General features: G+C 40.9%; 1 protein-coding gene across 2 annotated transcripts in view; it reads left to right on the forward strand.

The window, feature by feature from the left end:
• The window catches only part of DCAF5 (DDB1 and CUL4 associated factor 5), a 97,496-nt gene that overhangs the window by 24,620 nt on the left and 48,163 nt on the right, over positions 1-24,713 (forward strand). For both annotated transcript variants that reach the window (XM_034992738.1, XM_034992739.1), the window contains exons 2-5: positions 1,508-1,651; positions 4,733-4,769; positions 5,666-5,805; positions 7,529-7,658. In XM_034992738.1, coding sequence (XP_034848629.1) covers positions 1,508-1,651; positions 4,733-4,769; positions 5,666-5,805; positions 7,529-7,658 — 451 coding nt within the window. The remainder of the gene's footprint in view (positions 1-1,507; positions 1,652-4,732; positions 4,770-5,665; positions 5,806-7,528; positions 7,659-24,713) is intronic.

The raw sequence follows: 24,713 nt of genomic DNA on the forward strand, positions 1-24,713 counted from the left end.
TGCTGTGGTTTGCTGCTCGTGTTTGCCCCCCTTTTTTTTTTTTTTTTTAAGGATTTTATTTATTAGAGAGAGAGGGAACACAAGCAGGGGGAGTGGGAGAGGGAGAAGCAGGCTTCCCGTCGAGCAGGGAGCCTGATGTGGGGCTCGATCCCAGGACCCTGGGATCATGACCTGAGCCAAAGGCAGATGCTTAACAACTGAGCCACCCAGGCACCCCTTTGCCCCTTTTGTAACTTAAAATTTTATTAGAATAATATAAAAAATCAGTGTTATAAAAAAATCAGTGCCAAATATATCAAATAAAAGTTCTTTCCCCCTCTTTTATTTTTAGTTTTATTTTTTAAGATTTTATTTATTTATTTGAGAGAGAGAGAATGAGAGACAGATAGCAAGAGAGGGAAGAGGGTCAGAGGGAGAAGCAGACCCCCAGCTGAGCAGGGAGCCCGATGCGGGACTCCAGGATCATGACCTGAGGCGAAGGCAGTCGCTTAACCAACTGAGCCACCCAGGCGCCCTCCCCCTCTTTTAATCCTATTCCCTGAAAATAGTAACCGTTGTTAATCATTGTTAACATTAAAAGTTATTCATCCTTCCAGGCATTTTTAGTGCAACTGCAAATATAAAAAATACATAGAATATACATATTCTCATTCTTTAGGAGCTGGCTCATGCAGTATAATACCATTAGATATATGTAGGTATATACAGTCTGCTCATTTAATTCAGACTGTTGTGAGTTATGCAGAGGAAAGAGCTGGACTGGGCTTCAGGAGAGCAAGGCCCTGTCTAGATGGTGCTGTGGTAGGCAGTTCCTTAGTTGTCATTTACATGCTGTTCCCTAGTCAATGAGATCACCTCAAGGAGAGAAATCTAGTGTGCTAGAAATATTACTATAGAGTTCTTTGGTTGCAAGCATTAAAAACTCAACTCAGCTTCTGTTAGACAAAAAATGGTGGTGGGGGGCATTATAGAAGGATTTTAGGTAGCAAGCAAAGAAATATTTATTTAAAAAAATTTTTTTTGAGATTTTATTTATTTATTTGACAGAGAGAGAGAGAGCACAAGCAGGGGGAGCAGCAGAGGGAGAGAGAAGCAGGCTTTCTGCTGAGCAGGGAGCCCAATGCAGGGCTTAATCCCAGGACCCTGAGCCTAAGGCAGCTGCTCAACGGACTGAGCCACCCAGGCAGCACAAGTGAAGAAATATTTAAACAACGGAGTCTCTGGAAAGTCAGGCATAGGGGGGCTTTGAGGGTTTCAATATCGGTGTTTATCCCTTTCCATTTCTGTATGTCTGTTCAAGTTTTCCTGGGAAAAAGTGAGTGGCTTAGAGACCATGTGTCTACTGATGGTTAAAGGGGGTAGAGTCCTGGGTTTATGTGCCCCATCAGAATCGTACGGTGTTGGGGAGTTGCAGTTTTGGAAAGCATGGGATTCAAGGCTGGCAAAACTGAGTGTCGGCCTTGAAGTGTCAGCCATCTTAACCCTAGATTCTTACTCCCCTCTCAAGGAGGAGATGACCGCCGGGTTCTGCTATGGCACATGGAACAAGCTATCCACTCCAGAGTCAAGCCCATACAGCTGAAAGGAGAGCACCATTCCAACATTTTTTGCCTGGCTTTCAACAGTGGGAACACCAAAGTATTCTCTGGAGGTGAGAAGAAGGGAGATTTCTACCTTGGGCAATTCACTGTGGCTGAGATTTTAGATAAAGGAGTGCTAAAATAACTCCTTGTTTTTCTTCCTTTATTTCACTGAGCTGTAGAATTACTGGTTTCCCATAGCTTGTCTTTTCTGCATTACAGCAGAAATACGAACAGGTATATGAGAGCAATTTCTCCCTCCCTCCCTCCTTCCTTCTGTCCTTCCTCCTCTCCTTCCTCTGTCCTTCCTCCCCTCCTTCCTTTTGTTCTTTTGATCCTTCACTCTCATTCTTTTTTGATAGAAAACTTTTTACATTGCAATCTGGCATGCAGAAACACACACATACTTAAAATAGTACTTAACCTTACTATGTGTGGTACATTCTGGTTTTTAAAAAATTCTATTTCATTTTTAAAGATCTTAAAGGTTGTGACTCAAATTGATGTCCTGATCCATGGATGGCTCCTGTTTGAAAAACGTTGTGTTAGGGTACAATTGGAATGGCTTGTGCTCAAGCCAGCCTCTTGGTGATGTCTTCTGTCTATCAGCCAGACTCCTTTCTGACCACCACATTTCTAGCCCTGACCTCTCTTCTGCACTGCAGATTTTCCCAGGGAATATCTACCTGTGTGTTCTAAAAGCAATTTAAGTGCAGCAGATCTAAAACCAAAATTATTAGTCTTTCTCCCCTGCACAAATATTTCCTCTTGTTCCCTGGATTCCTTTTCTCAGTTATTATCAGCATTCACCTAATGATTAAGCTATTAGGTTTAACTTTAAGAAACTGCTAATATTGAAGCACTTTTAACTATAAAAATGACAGTTCCACATAGTCATCTTGAAGTCATCCTCAAACCTTCCTTTCTTTCATTTACCTATCTTGTCACTCACCATCTAGACTTGAAAGCCTCTCACATTCATCCTTTAGTTTGTGCGCTCTTTCTATACCCACTGCCCTGGTTCAGGTCCTTATCTTTTATCTGGACTGTTGCAGTGGCCTTTGTGATTTCTGCAACCAGTCTCTAACCCTCCTTCTTATTTATCACAAGTTTTCTTTTTATTTATTTATTTATTTATTTATTTATTTATTTATTTGAGAGAGAGAGAGAGAGAGAGAATGAGAGAGAGAGAGCATGAGGGGGGGAGGGTCAGAGGGAGAAGCAGACTCCCCGCCGAGCCTGATGTGGGACTCGATCCCGGGACTCTAGGATCATGACCTGAGCCGAAGGCAGTCGCTTAACCAACTGAGCCACCCAGGTGCCCCACAAGTTTTCTTTTAAAAATAAAGTTTTACCGTGTGAACCTCTGACCCCACAGTGTCCACAGGATAAAGTGTAAACCTCTGTCTACCTCTCTAGCCTCATCCCCCTCCCCAGCATTTTGTACTCTAGCCCACTAAACCACTTGCCATCTTAGGTGCCCTTGTATCGTTTGCTTTTGCTGTTCCTTCATGGATCATGATTAATTGTCCAGTCCCCACCAGTTCCCCTAAGTCTTCCATTGGTAAGAGTTTTGAGTTATTGGAGTTTTTGTTCAGATGTCTTCTTCCCCATAAAAACATTCTCCTTTTCTGCCATGTACTTTCAACCTGCTCCTGAAGGAAACAGTTGCTCCTTTATCTGTGTGCCCATTATAGAGCATTTCACTACAACAAGTTAACCCATTTTGTCATTATTAGTTGTTTGTGTAGATGAACTGGGAGTTCCTCAAGGGTCGGGCAGAATCTTCCTCCTCTTCTAGTATCCCTAGCACCTCAGCTGTGCCTGTTACCTAGAAGGCATTAGTATGGGTTTGATTTACTTGTTATGCACCCACAATAGAGTTGATAGCCAGGGATTTAAGATGTCCCGGGCCACATCTCTACTGCTACTATTACTTTCTATTTAAGTGACTGTTGGTTGTGCTTTCAGTGTAGAGTGGGAATTTTTTTACTTTTGTCTTTTCATATTCAGGTTTTTATGTTTCGTTATATAAACCCTTTGAAAGCAGGATTACACATATTGTGAATGTATTATTTTTAGATTCTTTGATGGAATAAAGAAAAATGCAAGAGAAAAAGTTTCCCATCACTTATAATCACAAAGTCATCAGATTTTAATGCTATGAGATGATAAGGATATGAGTAATAGCAAACATTTATTGGGGACTTACTAAGTGCTCAGCCCTATTCTGAATGGTTTTACAAATGTACTCGTATCTCTGCAATGACCCTACAAAGTAGGTACAATTATCCCTATTTTATAGTTAAAAAAACAGAGGCATAGATTATCTGTATTCTAAGTCTCACAGTTGAGTGTTTTGCTTAAAAAAAAAAAAAAGCTAGCTTGGATGAATGATTTAATTTGCCCATGATCATTTACTCTTTTTATTCTTTTTCTTTCTTTCTTTCTTTCTTTATTTGAGAGAGAGAGAGAAACAGCATGAGAGGGGATAGGGTCAGAAGGAGAAGCAGGCTCCCCGCTGAGCCGGGAGCCCGATGGTGGGACTCTATCCCGGGACTCTAGGATCATGACCTGAGCCGAAGGCAGTCGCTTAACCAACTGAGCCACCCAGGCGCCCTTTGTTCTTTTTGTCATTTTCTTTTTTTTTTTTTAAAATTTTTTTTTTTTTTTTTTAATGAGAGAGAGAGAGAGAGCACATGAGAGGGGGGAGGGTCAGAGGGAGAAGCAGACTCCCCGCCGAGCAGGGAGCTCGATGCGATGCGGGACTCGATCCCGGGACTCCAGGATCATGACCTGAGCCAAAGGCAGTCATTCAACCGACTGAGCCACCCAGGCGCCCCTATTCTTTTTCTTAATGGCCATAGTTTTTTGTTGTTGTTTTTATATTATATATATATATATATATATATATATATTCTGTCGAATAATTCATTTTGGAAACATATCTAGTTGCTACTAGGCTTTCAAAAATTGTTTATATCCTTCTGAAGTTATTTTTATAAAACTTTTCTTCTAATTCTAATTAATACTCCTAATTTATATTAACACTGATTTTGCTCATATGCTTTCTGAAAACTTTAAGATTTCATGTGATATGGGCAGGTAGCACTTGGCAGGAATTATCAAATGTCTACTTTTCTCCCTTACAGGAAATGACGAGCAAGTTATCCTCCATGATGTCGAAAGGTAAATAGATTGTTGGTATGTGAAGGTGACTGACTCTGGTTTTCATATGAAGAAAGGCAAATATCTCTTTAGACCAAAGTAGTCGTTTTTTTGAAGGAAATAACATGAAGCCAGCTGTCCTTTTCTGAAACAGATTTCTGTAATAATTTTGAAATAAAATTTTGATTAAAAAAAAAAAGAAAAGGATTTGTAAAGGTGGAATGAACTTACACACTTTTTAGGTGAAAATTTAAAGGGAGAGGTTGGAAGAGAAGGAAACAACGACATAATAATAACTAATCTTTATGTGCCAGGTACTATTCTAAGTGCTTTGCATGTGTTCATCAGTTTCACCCTCACAATGATTTTATGAAGCAGTACTATTCTGGTCTCATTGTGGATGAGGAAGCTGAGGTGTTAGGGATGTTAGGTAACTTAAGGTCAGGTGGTGCTGGGATCTGAACATGGCCACCTGGTTCCAGAGCCATGCTCTTGCTCACATACCAGACAGCCACATCGACCCTCTTCTTCCCCTGCTGATATCAGATCTGGTTACTTTAAAGTGCTCCCTTATTTTTGGAAATCAGGCACCACCCCCAAATCTACAGAAGCAGATACATTCTGCAGGAAGTGAAAACACTAAACTCATCTATCAAGTCACTTTCAGCTGTGCTCATTTAGTGCAAAAAAACAAACTCACCATGAAATCTATAAAAAGTTTTTCTAATAGAATTTTTTTTTACCTGAAAGTTGAGTACCTACTTTTTAAGGAAATACAATATCCTTTGGGTTTCACTTGATTGACTTTGCACTGGAAATGAGGGAGAGTCCTACGTGAGGAACTCTAGGGCTGGGACTCTGCACTCTTTGTGTGCATGTGTGTGCCTGTGTGCCTCTCTCTGCTCTCTGTCTCTCAGCAGCGAGACCTTGGATGTGTTTGCTCACGAAGATGCAGTATATGGCTTGTCGGTGAGCCCAGTGAATGACAACATTTTTGCCAGCTCCTCAGATGATGGCCGGGTTCTCATCTGGGACATCCGGGAGTCTCCCCATGGAGGTAGGGTCAAAGGGCTGTTGGACTGTGTTGGAGAGTTTGATGTCAGGCTCATTGCAGAGGCAGTTAATGACCTGGGTGACTAATGTGAGTGGGAGAGATGTAAAGGGAGAGGCAACTCTCACGGTGGGGCACAGATGTGTGTCTGTAGACGTCCCATCCTATGCCTAAGCCAGAAGTGAGGCACCTTTCTCAGGCCTTCTCTAGCCGCTTGTGAGCCTCCACGAACTCTTGGACCTGTCGGAAACCCCACCGTACCATGGTGTTTAGCGGCCCCAAGGAATAGAAGATGCAGTACTTCATTGTAGAGGGTAGCTCCCAGGAGCCAGCTCTGTATGGTGCTGACACGCACGGGGGGTGTTCTGTGCTCGTGTCCTAATTTTAGGTATGTGTATAGAAACGGAAAATGATGACAGATACGCTTTGTTTAAGAGGGATTGTCCAGGTGAGTTCCTCCTCCAGATGTGTTCTTTGGGCTTCTGAAGTGTAAAATGAAGAGTTGTTCTGTTGAATTTCTCTGAAGTTTTTCAGGAAATGCATCTTTTCAGCTCGTTTCCTGAATAGAGCATTTATTCTATAACTCTGCCTGTGTTCAAAGACTTTTTCCTCCAACATTACCCTCAGTGCCTCCCTGGCCCCCACCTCTGGTGCAGCTTTGTCATGATCATACCCGTGTACACAGAATTACTTTCCTGCCTGTCTTGTCTGACAGGATCTGGATCTTTTTATTATTCTGTATTCAGAGCATTTAACGTGCTGGCCTGTGCCTCATCATAGAGACTCAGGCTATAAGAAAAGCTTGTTCTTGGGGTTAGGCAGATAAGGTAACTGCAAGGAGCAGCTGTGGTTGAGTCACCATGTGCTGGGGAGGTGAGAGCCTCCTCTGTCTGGACTGCCTAGAGGCCTGTGCAGTGTCCCGCGTGGAAATCCTAGACTGGGGAGTGTGCTTTCTGTCTGTTGCTTGTAAACACTTTGCACAAGAGTATGTCCTTCTGGGTAGCAGAGTGATTCCTTCCTTGCCTGGAGCCTGCTAACATAGGCAAAGGGATGCAGGGTTTCTAAGTGAAGTTGATTGGGAGCTGGCTGGATGTAAGAGTTCAAGTGTTAGGTGCCTATTTTTTTTTTTTCTTTTTTTCTTTTTGTAATATTCCAGTACGGGGAATGAAATGATAAAATTCTAGACTGAGGCTATTTTCTCTTCAGTTTAGGGAGCAATTTAGAGAGAAGGGAAGACTGTGCTATTGTTTTTCCTCGCCTTCAATTTTCTCATTGTTTTGCTTTGTCTTCATTAAATCTTTGTGTAGTTGTAAAACTTTTAATTTCTAAAACTAATAAATTTGGATGCAGGTACATTAATCCTACCAGTAATTGTGAATTTTTTCAGCTCATGTGGAATTCAATCTTACTTACTGTAAAACAGCTTACCTTCTTAGTTCCTGTGACCATTTCCGTTTTGTCACAGGATCTGAAGAGGTAGAATACTCAGTGTTTCTGAGTATTATAGCTTCCAGTTTGCTCATATGTGTTAGAGTTGCTGTTTTCAGACTTGGTGTGTACAGAGTGTGTGCTAGTCTTTGTGAGCAGGGTTGGCTACTGGGATGATGCACTGCTTTGGGGCTCCAGCTACTAGGGCCGGTTTCTACAGGGTCACATTCCTGCTTTGCCTGCCTCTGGCCCAGAGGCGCTGAATGAGCTATGGGGCTGATTGTCATTTCTCTATTCACAGAGCCCTTCTGCCTGGCAAACTATCCATCAGCTTTTCACAGTGTCATGTTTAACCCTGTGGAGCCCAGGTTATTGGCCACAGCCAATTCAAAGGAAGGAGTGGGACTCTGGGATATTCGAAAACCTCAGAGGTGAGCCCCCTTTAATTCATATGGTGTTAAAACTTGCCCTTGCCTCAACTCTCAGGTAATGTGATCAGCCAGCAAGGGTTGTGAGAACCTGTTTGGCCATTGCTCTCAGTTGGCCATCTCCTAACATTTATCGGTGCCTGTGAAGCCAGGGGAGCCCTGTCCCCAAGAGACAGGCAGTGTGAAAAATCCACACTCCTTGCTGAGGGAGTCATAAATTGTAATCTGACTCTAGACAAGTCAATTCTAGGCAAATAGATGAGAGCCTCCCTTCAGTACTGCCTTCTATCTTTAGGTCCAGGGTTCCCCAGATGCCTGGGAGCTCTTGCAGGGGGGGATGGAGGAGATGGAGGGGGAGAATTTGTCAAACTGTGGCCACTGAACCATTGATTCTTAACTCCAGGCAGGAGGGGATTTCTACGTGGCTTCAGGAGAACTGGGAATCCCCCAGATTGTGTGGAAATTATATTATGTACCCATCTAAGTGCATTTTTCTATGAAGGGAGTTTATTTGCTTTTTTCAGTTTCTCAAAGAGACCAGTGGCTAAGACAATAAAGGTTAAGAGCCACTGCACTATAGTGTTAGGGACCTAACATGTTTTCCCTTCTGTTTGCATTATTAAAAGAGTACGCTGAGGACAATCTTTGATGGTACAAGTCACTAATGGGAGAATTTCAGGCATCATTAAGGGAAGTGTGTGGATGGGGGCGAGTAGGAGGCTTTTTCATGTTCTCTAAATACCATGGTGGGGGGACAACTTTTTATGGCACCTGTACTTAAAGCTAGCTTTGCTTTATAAAAGACTTACATGCATTGTCGGCTGTTCTGGAAATTCTGCATGGAGGTAACTTCCTACTTTGTAAAGCAATATTGCAGAAGTATATCATAGAAAGTAAGCGAGGTTATGATTTATTTCATGGGCCTCAGATGAAAGGGGCAATTAGGTACAGAGGCTATCTTCCTTGGTGATTTTTAGTTCTAGCTAATTCTCTCCATGGGGCTGTCAGAGGGATCTAGAACTATTGCAGCAGATCTGTATAGGCCAGAGGGGTGCTCCTGTTGTTGAGCAGGGCTCCCTGAGGCTCTGTAGGGCAGCAGAGATTTCTCCTGCCCTTTGGTGCATATACACCCAGCCCTTGCTTCTCCACCCTACTGAAATGTATACAGTGGCAGGATCCCTATTGTGCCTTTGCACTGTGTGCTTGGGGAGGCTCATTCCCTGCTTGTGTTTCCCAGTGTTCGGCTGTAACATTCTCTGCCACTCGAGACTCTTTAAGAACAGCTGTTCTGCCTCATTCATTTTACAAGGGGCAGGAACAGGACTAACTATGCCAGTCTTCTCCCAACCTACTACCTCCCATACTTAAAATTGTAATGAATAGCTAGTGACTGGAGTGGGGCCCTGAGCTATTATTCATTTCCAATGGAAAGCTTGAGTAGTGCATACTGTCAGCAGTGTCTTGAGAGTAGAGGAGAGGGTGAGTGTTTTAATTCTAATTTCCCCCCAGCGGTTTCCTACTGTGTGTTGTATTTGGGCTTTCCTTCTCTTTCTACTTATCTCCTCACTGAACATGACTTCTTTAAAAAAAAAAAAAAATCTAAGTGAGATTATTATTTTATTTTTATTTATTTATTTATTTATTTATTTATTTATTTATTTATTTATTTTTAAAGATTTTATTTATTTGACAGGGAGAGACATAGTGAGAGAGGGAACACAAGCAGGGGGAGCGGGAGAGGGAGAAGCAGGCTTCCCGCCGAGCAGGGAGCCCGATGCGGGGCTCGATCCCAGGACCCTGAGACCATGACCTGAGCTGAAGGGAGACGTTTAATGACTGAGCCACCCAGGCGCCCTATTGTTTTATTTTTAAAGTAACATTTATTAGATTTAAGGTTTATTTTATTTTATTTTTTTATTATATTAGTCACCATACAGTACATCATTAGTTTTTGATGTAGTGTTCTGTGATTCATTGTTTGCGTATAACACCCAATGCTCCATGCAGATTTAAGGTTTATATCCAGAGAAGTATAACGAAACAAACCAAAAAAAAAAAAGAAAAAAGAAAAAAAATCTCATCTCCAGATTATATCTGTTACTTACATTTTGTACATGTTTGTACATCAGTATGGTTCTTATTCTTGGTCTCTAGTCACTCTCCAAAGGTAACTATAATGAACAGTTTCTTATGTATTAGAACATAATTTAATACACATACTAGCATGTATATCTATCCTTTAAAAACTTTAGGCTAAAGGAACCATGTATTAATACCCACCGTTTTCAACTACTTTTTTCAATTAATATGTATTGGAGCTTTATTCCTATCAGTACTTACAGATCTAGCATGTTCTTTTTCTTTTTTTTAAGATTTCATTTTTGAGTAATCTCTTCACCCAACATGGGGCTTGAACTCACAACCCTGAGATCAAGAGTCATATGCCCCACTGACTGAGCCAGCCAGGTGCCCCCTCTAGCACATTCTTTTAATGGCTACATGATATTCCATTTATATGGTGTATCCAATAGCCAGGACTTCTTGTTTCCAGTGGGCGTTATAAACAGTGCTATATTGAGCTTGGTTGCATAGCACCTGGCCTACCTTTGCAAAAATATCTGTAGGAAATTGCTGCATCAAAGGGTGTTTGCTTTTATATTTTTTTTTTTTAAAGATTTTATTTATTTATTTGCGAGAGAGAGAATGAGAGACAGAGAGCACAAGAGGGAAGAGGGCAGAGGGAGAAGCAGACCCCCTGCTGAGCAGGGAGCCCGATGCGGCACTTGATCCCGGGACTCCAGGACCATGACCTGAGCCGAAGGCAGTCGCTTAACCAACTGAGCCACCCAGGCGCCCCTATGCTTTTATATTTTTGATAAAAACTGTCACATTGTCTTGCCACCACAAAAGGCTACACTGATTTACAAACCTACCAACTATGCATGAGACTACACATTTGTCCAGACCCTTGTCTATACTTATACTGTCTTGTGGGGGGAAATGTTACCTTCCTGTTTTGATTATGTCTTTAATTATGAGTGAGGTTATATGGTTTCTTTGGTAACCTGTAGTTTTCAAAGCCCATATGGGAGAAAAGTCATCTAATAAGGTTAATTGATAATCTTGACTGATTCCTTTCTTGGACTAAAAGGAGGAGCATAGTGGACTAGGATGTTTTTACCTGTTTCTTTCAACTCTTCTAAGGTTCTTTGTGGTTCTATGGGAGTGAAGCAGACAAGGGGCATGAAATATTCTTGGGGTCCTATTCTTCATCTGCTGGTATTTTGGGATTAAATTACAGATATTTTCTGTTTGAATTCTCTCATTATAAATTCGTGTGGGAGAGGAAGAGGGGGCCCTTTGTCTTTTCCATGCAGGATTGATTATGCTGAGTTGCAATAGGTGATTTGTCTCCTGAAAACAGCTACCTAGAAACCTCAATCTAGATCTTGGGGCACTTCTGAATCCCCTGGGAGGATAACCCTGGAACAAGGTAGATCTGTTCCAAGGGATACTTAAAGTCTACAGAAATATTTTAGGAAATTTGAGAACCCCTTGAAATTGCAGGTAAAATTGTGTGTTTGTGTATTTGACTGAGCACACATGTCAGTTTTTTCTAGGGATTGGGAGAGAGTTTTTACTAGGTTCTCATAGATACCTTTGGCCCCCAAGAGGAAAAAGTTGTTCAGTGTACTAACAATTCTAGATTTAGAACCTACTGTGGTACCTTAGCAGGCTTATAAGCAATTTTCAGCCTGTAATAGCTTGGGCATATGAGTGAATTCTGGGCCTACTCAGGAGGCCTACTGGTGTCCTAGAAACAAATATAATCGTCATAGATCAATAAGGGGGCCTCACACGGAGCACATTTTTCTTCCTGGCTTAACCTATGGATTGTTCCATGCTGAAATGGTTTCTTGAGCCTACCCCAAGCCTAAGCTGTACCTCTCTACTTTAGGTTGGTAGTCTGTAGGAGTGTGAGTGGGTCATGTGTGCCCCACTCCTTCCCTGAAATAAGTTGATTAGAGGGCTGGCTGGTAGAATAAAATGTCAGCTCTAGAGGGGACTTTAGTTATCATCTGATCTGACTTCCTCATTGTACAGCTGAAGAAGAAACCATCCCAGTAAGGTAAGGGGAGGCAGAAGAGCTTGGTGGTTTAGAGCGCAGGATCTAAAGCCATCATACTGGCTACACACATCCAGGTAGTATACCTTAATAGCCGTGTGATCTTGAGTAAGTCACTTCACCTCTCAGTGCCTCATGATAATAAATAATAGCTAACATTTATTAAGCATTACTTGCAAGGGATAATGACAATTTTATGAACAGTTCCTTATTTGGTCCTTATGACAGCCCTGTGAAGTAGGTTCTATTGTTTTTATTTTAATGATAAGGATATCAACGCACAGAGAGTTGAAATAGCTTGTGTGTGTATGAGTGTATCATGTCCACCCCCTCTTTTTTTTTTTTCTAAAGATTTTATTTATTTATTCATGAGAGACAGAGAGAGAGAGAGAGGCAGAGGGAGAAGCAGGCTCCCAAGGAGCAGAGAGCCCGATGCGGGACTTGATCCCAGGACCCTGGGACCATGACCCGAGCCGAAGGCAGACGCTTAACCATCTGAGCCACCCAGGCGTCCCACCCCCTCTTTTAAAGCACATCAGGCCCCTATACATTCTAGTTCTCTTTCATTTGTGCTTCCTTGCAATAGAACTTTGTCAGAATTCCTCCATTTTTTCCATTACAGATATGTCCAACTCTGAAGTCTGAGTCCTTTAGACATCTGCCTCTGAAAGTTAAACCCCTTTTCACTGTCTCCTGGTCCAGCCCCTGTCTACATGCTGGCCTTCCAAGTTTCTTGCTCTTCTAATCCTGGAAACCTGCACATAACTATTTATTTTGCTCTAAAGCTTTAGAGCCGAGGTTGTAAACTAGCTGCCCATAGGTCAAATTCAACCCACAGAGACATTTTGCTTGGCCTACATCATTAATAGTGTTTGGGAAATTACACAGAAAAATCATAATTTCTAGCACCTCTTGAAAAAGTCAAAAGGTCTGGTATCATTGGATCTTTCTTCTCATATGGCAACAGTCAGCTGAAGCTGTCATGAGTTCCTCCTCAAATCTTCCAGACATGTTCCACCACTCCTTGATGTCTTAATCCAGGGGTGCTTCCTTCATTTCCATTACTTGCCTGGCCCTATAGACATCGGAGTTTGAAAGGTCTGCTTTAGGGATCAGAGTGGTAATGAGTGGGCCATAGGGTGAACTAGGTAAGAGAAAAAACTTCACATACACAAATAGACATTGCATGTTTGGATAAGGTGCCATTCCTTTCATGCGGGTTATTTCTGCTGATGTCTTTTTACAACCATCCTGTTCTTTGTCACTGCCAACATCCCAGTTAATGTCTTGCTTGGACTGGTGCAGTGGCCTCTGAACAGGTTTCAGATCTGCCATCCTTTAACATCGAGGGAGTTCAGAAAAAGTAAAGATTCCCCTGCTGTTACTCTGCTTGTCTCACCCTTTTCATTCCCTGTTTCAGCTGACTGCTCACTCACCACCTCTCTCCCTTCTCATATCTTTAATTTCTGTCACTTTCTGTCAGAAACTGTAAGTTCTATGACAGGTAATAGTCTTGCTTTGACAAGGATAATAGAGTGATTCTTTCCCACTCAACCATCAAACTAGGGCAAGCCAGGAATTCTGTAAAGACTTACCTTATAAGATGGTGCTTTCACGTGGTGTGTAAATGACACATCTGAAAATGGGCAATGAGTGCAAATTCCTACTATCAAAAAGGAATTGCTCTCAGGACCTCACCTGGCTTTGGGGGCCTCTAGGTTAGATGTCTGTTTTGCAGGGCCTCTGTCAATCCTTCTTCTGTAGAGACCAAATTAAGTGTAAATCCTTGCCTTCTGAGCAAACCAGACCATCTCCACCACATTGCATTTTGAGGGTTGCTTATACTATTATGGAGCTCAGGGTACAGCTTCAGAGGCTGGAAAAGTTGCTCATGCTCTGATGCTTGTTGAAACTTTAAAGAATGAGGCTGTCCAGACCAGAATGCAAGGCCATTAGGGTAGACAAAGATTTCTTTCTTTCTTTTTTTTTTTTTAAAGATTTAATTTATTTATTTGACAGAGAGAGAGACGTGAGAGAGGGAACACAAGCAGGGGGAGTGGGAGAGGGAGAAGCAGGCTTCCCGCTGAGCAGGGAGCCCGATGTGGGGCTCGATCCCAGGACGCTGGGATCATGACCTGAGCCCAAGGCAGACACTTAATGACTGAGCCACCCAGGCGCCCCTAGACAAAGATTTCTAAAACATGACCCAAAATGGACTCTACATGAAAGAAAAAAGATGATAAATTGGATTTCATTCACATTAAGAACTTTGGTTCATCAAAGACACTGTGAAGTGAAAAGATGAGCCAAAAGATAAGCCATAATCTGGGAAAAAATTATTCATCATACATGTATTGAACAAGAATTCCTATCTATAGAATCTATCCTAATAGAACTGTAAATCAGTAAGTAAAAGAAAACTTTTAAAATGAGCAGAAATGTTGGATAGGTGCTGCACAAAAGAAGATATACCAAATAGCTAGTAAACATTTGAAAGGTATTGAGTTTCATTACTCCTGAGGGCAGTGCAAATTAAAACCACAGTAAGTTATCACTATACATCCTGAATGGTTCAAATTAAAGAGACTGATAGTACCAAGTTGTACAAGGGTGTGGAGCAACTGAAATTCTCATACATTTTAGGTGAGGGTAAATTGGTACAACCACTTGGGAAAACTCTTTGTTAACATCTGCTAGAACTCAACATGTGACTCCATGACCCAGCAATCTCACCCTTAGGTATATCTAAGAGAAATGAGTATGGACTTCCACCAAAGATGTGTACAGTAATATTCACAGATGCTTTATTCATAATAGCCAAAAGCTGGAAATAACACAAATGACCATTGAAGGAGAATGGATAAATAAACTGCAGAATAGCCACACAGTGGAATAGCACATAGACATAAAAAGAATGAACTATAGGTACACACTTGGATGTAGCTGAATCTCACAGTCATATTGTTGAATGAAAGCAGCCAGAGAGATGCAAAAGTGTATGATGTTCAGGAACAGGCAGTTGTAGAAGTCAGAATAGTGGTGACATTTGGGAAGGGTGTTGACTTAGGGAGGCATGAGGGAAGCTTCCACGGTTTTATATCTGGGTGGTAGTTCCATGGATATATACTTTAGTAAAAAAATTATTGAGCAAAAAAAAAAAAATTATTGAGCTATATACTTAGAATTAGTGCACTTTACTATTTAAAGTATATATAATGTATTTATTTATTTAAATTATATCTATTTGTCAGAGCAAGAGCAAGGGCACACAAGAAGGGGGAGTGGCAGGCAGAGGGAGAAGCAGGCTCCCCGCTGAGCAGGGCGCCTGATGCGGGACTTGATCCCAGGAATCTGGGATCGTGACCTGAGCGGAAGGGAGACATTTAACTGACTGAGCCACCCAGGCGTCCCTATTTAATGTATTTAAAATACATTTAAAAATTCCAAGGTCGGGGCGCCTGGGTGGCTCAGTTGGTTAAGCGTCTGCCTTCGGCTCAGGTCATAATCCCGGGGTCCTGGGATTGAGCCCCGCATCGGGCTCCCTGCTCCGCGGGAAGCCTGCTTCTCCCTCTCCCACTCCCCCTGCTTGTGTTCCCTCTCTCGCTGTGTCTCTCTCTTTCAAATAAATAAATAAAATCTTTAAAAAAAAAAAAAAATTCCAAGGTCACTATTATCTTCACACGGGTATTTGCCTTCCCTGTGATTCCAGTGGTTGTAGCAATATTACCAGTTCTTTAGGGAATGATTTGAAGGGACTAAAGACGGGGAGAGGAGAGTCAGGAGGACCCAGTAGTTTGGATGGTGTTGTAGAAAACTGCAAGAGGAAAGCTGGGGACCATTGGAGTTTAGTTGTCAGAATGATTAGCTCTAATTGGGGGACATGCTTTATGGTCAGCCACTCCTTTTTTTTTTCTTTCTTCCCCCACTCACCCATCTTTTTTTTTTTTTTTAATTTTTTATTCTTATGTTAATCCCCATACATTACATCATTAGTTTTAGATGTAGTGTTCCATGATTCATTGTTTGTGCATAACACCCAGTGCTCCATGCAGAACGTGCCCTCCTCAATACCCATCACCAGGCAGGCTAACCCATCCTCCTACCCCCCTCCCCTCTAGAACCCTCAGTTTGTTTTTCAGATTCCATCATCTCTCATGGTTCGTCTACCCCTCCGATTTCCCCCCCTTCATTCTTCCCCTCCTGCTACCTTCTTCTTCTTCTTTTTTTTTTTTTCTTAACGTATATTGCATTGTTTCAGAGGTACAGATCTGAGATTCAACAGTCTTGCACAATTCACAGCGCTTACCAGAGCACATACCCTCCCCAGTGTCTATCACCCAGTCACCCCATCTCTCCCACCCCACCCCCCACTCCAGCAACCCTCAGTTTGTTTCCTGCGATTAAGAATTCCTCATATCAGTGAGGTCATATGATACATGTCTTTCTCTGTTTGACTCCCCACTCACCCATCTTTACATACATATACCATACTCAGGTAAGTGTTCCATCCACCAAAACCTGTAATAAATGCATGTTTTCTCCCTAGAACTGTATTCCTTTCTTGTTTGTTTTTATCAATGTCACTGTCACTCCCACAGTCATCCTGGCCCAATCCCAGAGTCCCATTTTCCTTTTCTGTCTCTCTGTCCCTCTGCCATACCCAGCCTTGCTGCATGTTAGTGCCTGGCCACTATTTTCAGTTCTGAAAGCCCCGGCTCCATCTCAGGCCCATAGCACTATTTCCAGAAGGGACTGGCTACACTGGCTTCTTAACTTGCCTCTTGCTTCTGCCATATAGCACATATCCTTAAACATCACTCTTGCCATTCCCCTACCTGGGGGCTGTAGTGGATTCTTGTTATCTTTGTTCATGGCCATATGCCCAGAACCTATATGTCGGATGCTCTAAGAAAATGTTTTTTGGAATTAATATATGACCTACTTTACTGGATAAAATAACTCTTTCAGCAAGCAATCTGCTCCTTCTCTGGTGCCAGTGTCCCTTTTCTCTCCCCTTGTACTCTCTCCCCTTATACTCTCTTCCAAATACAAACAGACATAGAGGAGGATTTCTCTTACTTTCTTGCTTCTCTTTGTCTATCCAAATTTTAGTTACCTTTCAAGGTCCACAATCAAACGGTAACTCATCAGGAAAAGCATCCTTGCTCCCTGTTAACATACTTTTTTTTTTTTTTAAGATTATATTTATTTGAGAGAGAGCGAGAGAAAGAGAGACGTGCGAGCAGGCGAGAGGGGCAGAGGGAGAAGGAGAAGCAGACTCCCCACTGAGCAGGGAACCTGACTCAGGGCTCAATCCCAGGACCCTGGGATCATGATCTGAGCCGAAGGCAGACGCTTAACCGACTGAGCCACCCAGGAACCCCCTGTTACATATTCTTAAGCATTGGGTGTTAATGCGCAACTAATGAATCATTGAACACTACATCAAAAACTAAAGATAACTGAACATAATAAAAAAAACTAATGATGTACTATATGCTGGCTAATTGAACGTAATAAATACATAAATACACACGAATGAATGAATGAATGAATGAATGAATGGTACTCTGAAAAGAAGGGGGAAAAAAGCTTCCTTTACTCACTGTGTCCCTGGCACCTAGCAGTTTGGGCACAGAATATGTGCCAATGAATGAAGCTTTCTCTTCTTCAGGAAGGGATCTCTACTCGGAGTCTCTGTAAAGTACTTACGGTCTGTGGCATGCATGTTCCTTGGCTCAGTTGCTGCTTTTGCCATCATTAGTGATCTTTTAATATGAGGGTTTATCTCCAGCTAGACAGGTATTATATTTTTTATTTCCTTCCCAGTACCCAGGAATTGCTTCTCAGAAATGAAGTGCTTGTCCTGATCTGTACTATTACGTGTCATGTTTTCCTATGGATTTTTAAGGACAGGGCCATGTTTTATTTTCTCTAATCTCCAGAGCCTAGCACAGCACTTAGACTATTGTGTACCTTCAGTAAATATTGAATGAATGCAGTTTTATACTTATCCACAAATAGTCTGTATTTTCAAAGCAAGCTTTCTGTAATGTTTTCTGGACCTGTTAATTCCTTGAGTGTAATGGCATGGATCAAAATGTTGTAGGAATAAATTCCTAGGGAAGGTTGGTTGGAAGGGTTCTTCCTGGGTTTTGACTGCCTGTCAGAGTTCTGTGGGGAAACTGGGGATTCTGGTGAAGTTGCTGTCTAGGCCACGAGGTGGAGCTCTAGAATCAGCTTTGTGTGTTGGAACACACCAGGGCCCTGGTATCCTAACCCAGAGGTTCTCAAACTTTAGAGGGCATCAGAATCACCTGGGAATCTTGTTAAAATGCTCCTTCCTGGAGCACAGATCCAGAGATTGAATTGTTAAGACCTGAGGCAGGACCTGTGAATCTGCCATTTGCAACAGATATTCCAGATGGTTTAGCAACTTTGCATATCCTGCAAGATGGGAGCTGTGGTTATTAAAAGGTCCGTGTTGAATTTATTTCTGTGTTCATTCTGATCCAGGGTCTTTGGACTTGAACTTTAGACCAGAGCTTCCCCATGTCCATTCCTTTGCACAAAGCACAAATGTGCCTTTTATAACAAGAGACTTCAGAATATCTGGGGAATGTCTCGTGAATGGATGGGAGTTCTGGAAGCATGTACCAGTTCATATTCTTCCTTTAATATTCCTCAAGTCTTGCTATTCAGAAGGAAGTGATGTCAAATCCCTAAATCAAGTGGACTTTCTTGTTGTAAAATCAAATCTTGACTTTCCTCTTTTTAAAAAAACTTTTTATGGTAAAAAAATTTTAGATCTAAATAATAATAAAATGAGTTCTAATATACCTATCACTCAGCTTCAGTAATTAACCCATGGACAATCTTGTTTCATTTATTCCTCATCTGTGACCTCCCTTCCCAATGATTTTGAATCGATTTCCATAACATATCATTTCTCTGTAAATAATATGTATCTCTGAAAGATAATTCTTTTTTAAATTGAGGTAAAATTCACATAACATAAAATTAACCATTTGAAAGTGAAAAAGTCAGCAGCATGTAGCACATTCACAATGTTTTACAACCACCACCTCTATCTAGTTCCAAAACATTTTCATCATCCTAAAGTAAAACTCATACCCTTTATGCCATGACTCCCCAGAATACTTTTCTCTTGGTAGCTTCTGGCTACCATCGATCTGCTTTCTGTCTCTATGGATTTACCTGTTCCAGATATTTCATACACTATGTGACCTTTGGTCTGGCTTCTTTTACTTACCATCATGTTTTTTGAGATTCATCCACATTGTAGCATGTATCAGTACTTCATTCCTTTTTATGGCTGGATAATATTCTATTGTATGGATATACCACATTTTGTTAATCACCCATTGATACACATTTAAGTTGTATAAACTTTTTGGTATTATGAATAGTGCTACTATTAACATTCATGAATAAGTATTTGTTTGGAGTACCTGTTTTCAGTTCTTTCAGGTATATACCTAGGAGTGGAATTGCTGGGTCATATGGTAATCCTATGTTAAACTTTTTGAGGAACTGCCAAATTACTTTCCATAAAAAGATAATTCTTTTATTTTTTTTAATTTTTTTTTTAAAAGATTTTATTTATTTATTTGAGACAGAGAGAATGAGAGACAGAGGGCATGAGAGGGAGGAGGGTTAGAGGGAGAAGCAGAGTCCCCACCGAGCAGGGAGCCCAATGCGGGACTCGACCCCGGGACTCCAGGATCATAACCTGAGCCGAAGGCAGTCGCTTAACCAACTGAGCCACCCAGGCGCCCAAAGATAATTCTTTTAAAAAACATAATCCCAATATTATCACACCTAAAAAATACCAATAACTTCTTAATATCATTGCATCTATTTAATTAGTATTTAAATTTCCTTAATTGTTGGGGCGCCTGGCTGGTTCATTTGGTAGAGCATGTAACTCTTGGTTTCGGGATTATGAGTTTGAGCCCCACGTTGGGTATGGAGATTACTTAAAAATAAAATCTTAAAAAAAAATTTCCTTAATTGATTCATGAATGCTACAAATGAATCAGGATTTAGATAGGGTTCATACGAAGCAATTAGTTAATATGGCTTCTGAGTCTCTTTTAATCTGTAAGTATTCTTGCCTTTCACTTTTTTTCCTTGCAAATCTATTTGTTAAAGAAACTGTATTATTTATCTTATGGAATTTCTCACATTTTAGATTATAGTGATTGCATTTTTATACTGTCATTTAGCATGTTCCTTCTGACCCATTTTTTCCTATAAATTGGTTTTAGATTTAGGGGCTTGAACTGATTCAGGGTTTTGTGGGTGGTTGTTTTTGTTTTTTGGGTTTTTTTTGGTTACAAAAATATTTCATAGATGGTGTTAGGTATATCAATAAGGAAGCTAAAAATGTCTAGTTTTATCTCTCCTTTTGTTTTAAAATACATTGACCGACTTCTTAGTTTGGCTTTTTAAAATACAAGTAGTGCTAGTGAAGATGTGAAGAAATTGGATCACTCCTACATTGCTGGTGGGAATGTATAATAGTTCAGCCACTCTGGAACATAGTTTGGTAGTTCCTTTATAAATTAAAAACGAACTTACCAGTCTCAAAGGATACATACTGCATGATTCCATGTACATAACATTCACAAGCTAATTTATTTGAAGAGATGGAAAACAGATTCGTGGTTGCTGGGTGTTAGCAATGGGGATAGAGTGGGGATGAATGTGGCTGTACAAGGGTAGCATGAGGGAGTCTTATGATAGTACACATAAGTATCTTAATTGTAGTGGTTACATGAAGCCGTGCATGTGATATAATTGCATAGAGCTACAAACATGCACACACACAAACGAGTGCATGTATAACTGACAAAATCTGAATAAGCTCTGTAGATTGTACTAATGTAAATTTTCTGGTTCCAGTATTGTACTGTTGTTATGTAAGATGGTAACACTGGGAGAGGCTGGATAAAGGGTGCAAAGGACCTTCTTGTATGTTTCTTTGCAGCTTCCTCTGAATCTCTAATTACTTCAAAATTAAAAGTTAAAAAAATACGAACTCCGTCTTAACGTTCTCCTTTTAAAACTTTCAATAAAGCTGAAGTCCCATCTGACTACTACTTCTTCCAGTCCTGGTCCCCTGCCCCCTCCCCTGGGGTAATGACTGTTAGGAGTTTGTAGTATATGCTTCCAGAACCCCCCTTTTTTTGCTTTTATATGCTTATATATGTACCCATAGAAAACATATGGCATTGTCTCTGTATGCATGTATGTTTTTCACTCGTAAGTATGTGTTGGAAATTTACCCATATATTAATATACCTGAATTTATCTCATTTCTTTTGCCAGTTAAGAATTTGAGTCAACTCTCTGACTCATTCTGTTGAGTTAGCTTTGATTTTTCTTGTAGGAAGTCGTTTGTAACCATTCCCACCCCTGTTTCTTCAGTGGAGGGTAGATATTCTTCCTATGTCTCTCATTGCACATGTTCCCCTTATTACCACACTATTCACGTTATAGAAGGAAACTTTTGGTTTCCTTGTCCCTAATTGGTTCTTGAGGGTGTCTCCTTTATCTTATTTCATTTTTGAATCTATTGGCCTAGTACAGTATCTAAAGTAGTTAGCAGGTATTCAGTAAGTGTTTATTCAGTAAATGCATGCATGAGTAAATGAATTAATGAACTATAGGAAAGTGTGTGAAGTGAATGACTTAGATGAATCCTTCTGGCCTTGATGCATTGTCATCTGATACTATTCTCTTGGTTGGGTGGAATAATCCATCTCCTCCATGTATTCTGTGAAATCTTGTTTTTTGTTTTGCAATTTATTTGTTATTTATTTATTACAACATTAAGGAAACTTTATTTCCATCTCTCTAATACGGCCGGCTTGTATGTTGCTAGCAATTTATTTATTTTTAATATTTATTTATTTATTTGAGAGAGAGGTAGGAGGGGCAGAGGGAGAGGGAGAGAGAAACTCAGGCAGACTCTGCGCTGAGCGCGTAGCCCCACATGGGGCTTGATCTCACGATCCTGATATCATGACCTGAGCCGAAACCAAGAGTCTGACACTTAACCAACTGCGCCACCCAGGCACCCCTCTGTGAAATCTTGTTGAGCTAAGAAGCAGAAAAATTTGCTGGTCCTGTATCTGCTGCTTATCTTTTGTGTGCTCAGGACCAAATCACGTAACTGCTCAGGACCTTGGTTTCCTCCAAATGAGAATAATAATGTTATCCCCACTGTCCACCTCATAGAATTATTGTAAGGATTAGATGATACAGTGTTACACACAAACATTTTGTAAACTAAATTTAATGAACTTGTTGGTCCTTTAAGGTTATCTATTGTGATTTAATTCCTTCAGTGAATTCTTCATAGTTTGAACTTTTTATTTTGTGGTAACAGGTTTGATCATTTATATTTTATCTGTTGTGAGTCACATATTTTAGATAGAGACTTCTCGGTACACTCTAATCATTTTGGCTTCATTTACTCATGAATTTACCCATGTATGGAAGACTTTCCAAGGACATTGCAAATGTTTCTGGATTCTGCATAAAATACTGTTTTGAATCTGTTTTTTATTCTAATAATATGACCTTGCCATTTATTTATGGGTGCTTTGGAAGTGGGATGGAGGATCTGCAGAAAGAAGTCAAACTGAGTGTAGTTTCAGACCTAACTTGATGACTCTGTTCAGTGCTAACCAAGGTAGGCTGTTTAGTACTTAGAAACCTATCAAAGGAGGGGTATTTGCTCTCATTGAGAAAGATGGTAAGGGACACTGCAGTTTTCAGAGGACTCTGAAAATTTTTGTTGGACTATCACGGAACTTAAACTAATGATTTAATTTCAGACTTAGCATCTGTACCAGAATCCTATGGGGCAGCATATTATTTGAAGTTTTCATTAAGAGGCTCTTTAAATTCCCTACTCTTGTACTTTTCTCAAAGCTGTCTTCCTAGTTAAAAGCTGTCTCAAACTGTCCCCTAGTTAAAAAGGTTCTGTGTGTGGGCACCTGGGTGGCTCGGTTGGTTAAGCATCTGCCAGATCTCGGGGTCCTGGAATCAAGCCCCGCATCAGGCTCGCTGCTCAGCAGGGACCCTGCTTCTCCCTCTCCCTCTGCCACTCCCCCGCTTGTACGCTCTCACTCTCTCAAATAAATAAATAAAATCTTAAAAAAAAAATAAAGATAAAAGGATCTGTGTATGAGATGGTATTTTAAAATAATATTTTCTACTGATTACAGGAAAAATTCATGTTTATTGTAGAAAAACAGAAAAATAAAATGAAAGGCATAAAAAATAAAAATTACCTAAATCCTATAGTCTAATTTATATATCTTCTTGTTGGTCTTTGTACATCCATCAGTCTGAATGTTTATCACTATCTATTCATAAATATAATAGTATAGGGCGTAGATTCAGAACCTGAAATTCAAAATTTCACTTTCTGAAACCTGACAGATGAATTTTCTTTAACTTGACTTCCCCAAATGTAATTATTAATTTTCTTTTTGTTCTTCAAATATTAGAACCTCACTTTAAAGTACAAGATATAATTAAGATACCTTCCTACCCGCTAAACTCTTCCTTCTTGTTGGCCACTTATTGGCAGGTAGATGAATTTAACTTACTTGAAGGATGTGTGGTGACACAAAGACGGGGTAACCTGGGTGGTCATTGGCAAGTTGGGCCGGTTCTTTGCCTGTCCAGGAGGACTTCGACTTAGATGATCTCCAAGCCTCTTGCTATTTTAATTAATTAACTAATTAATTATTAAAAGATTTTATTTATTTGAGATTGAGAGAGAGAGGACACACGAGCAGGGGGAAGGGGCAGAGGGAGAGGGATAAGCAGACTTTACTGAGCAGGGAGCAGATGTGGGACTTGATCCCGGTGTCTGGGATCATGACCTGAGCCGAAGGCAGACGATTAACCGATTGAACCACCCAGGCGCTCTGCCTCTTGCTATTTCTCCAATTTTATGCTGCTTTGAGGCTTGCCTCTCAGATTGGGTGGTGGAGCCCATTTTCCTTTTTAATGTTCAAAGTCAGGGTTTTTCTTTCTTTTTTTTTTTTTTTAAGATTTTATTTATTTATTTGAGAGAGAGAATGAGAGAGAGAGAGCACAAGAGGGGGGAGTGGGAGAGGGAGAAGCAGACTCCTCACTGAGCAGGGAGCCCAATGCGGGACTTGATCCCCGGACTCCAGGATCATGACCTGAGCTGAAGGCAGTCGCCCAACCAACTGAGCCACCCAGGCGCCCCAAAGTCAGGGTTTTTCAAACTGCTTCTCATGATCCATTAGATCATTCATTCAGCAGCTATTTATTAAATGACTGTGAGGTGTCTGGCACTATTTAAGCACTTGGGATATATGGGGAAAAGATATAAAAGCTAGTAGTCTAGTGGGAAAAGACAAATAAGAAACAAAGTAAATACATAAAAATATATGGTATGTAAGATGGTGATTGATGTACTAGGGAAAAATAAAGCAGGCAATTGGGGAGCTTGCATTTTTGCACAGGGTATCAGAAAGGGCCTGATTGAGGAGGATACTTGAATAAAGAGGTAAGTGAATGAGTCATGGACATATCTGGAGAGGAACATTCTGGACTGCAGGATTTGCAAATGCAGACCCTGAAGCAGAAGCATGCTTGACTTGTTCTGGGATCAGTAAGGAGGCATCATGTGGCTGAAGTAGAGTAAGGTAGGAAGAGTGCTAAGAGGTGGGGTCAGAGATACAGGGATTGGGAGGTGGTTGTCTAGGGCTTTATTGGTGTCCTAAGGAATTTGGTTTTTCTTTGATGTAAATGGGGAGCCACTGGAGGATCTTTAGCAAAGGAATGATGTGTTCTGACTCATGGTTCAGCATCCCTCTGGCTGTGTTATTCAGGATAAATGAAGCATGGGGCAAGAG

Source organism: Mirounga leonina, unplaced genomic scaffold, assembly GCF_011800145.1.
Source record: "Mirounga leonina isolate KUSES-001 unplaced genomic scaffold, KU_Mleo_1.0 Mir_82, whole genome shotgun sequence".
In the NCBI taxonomy this organism is placed as follows: Eukaryota; Metazoa; Chordata; class Mammalia; order Carnivora; family Phocidae; genus Mirounga; species Mirounga leonina.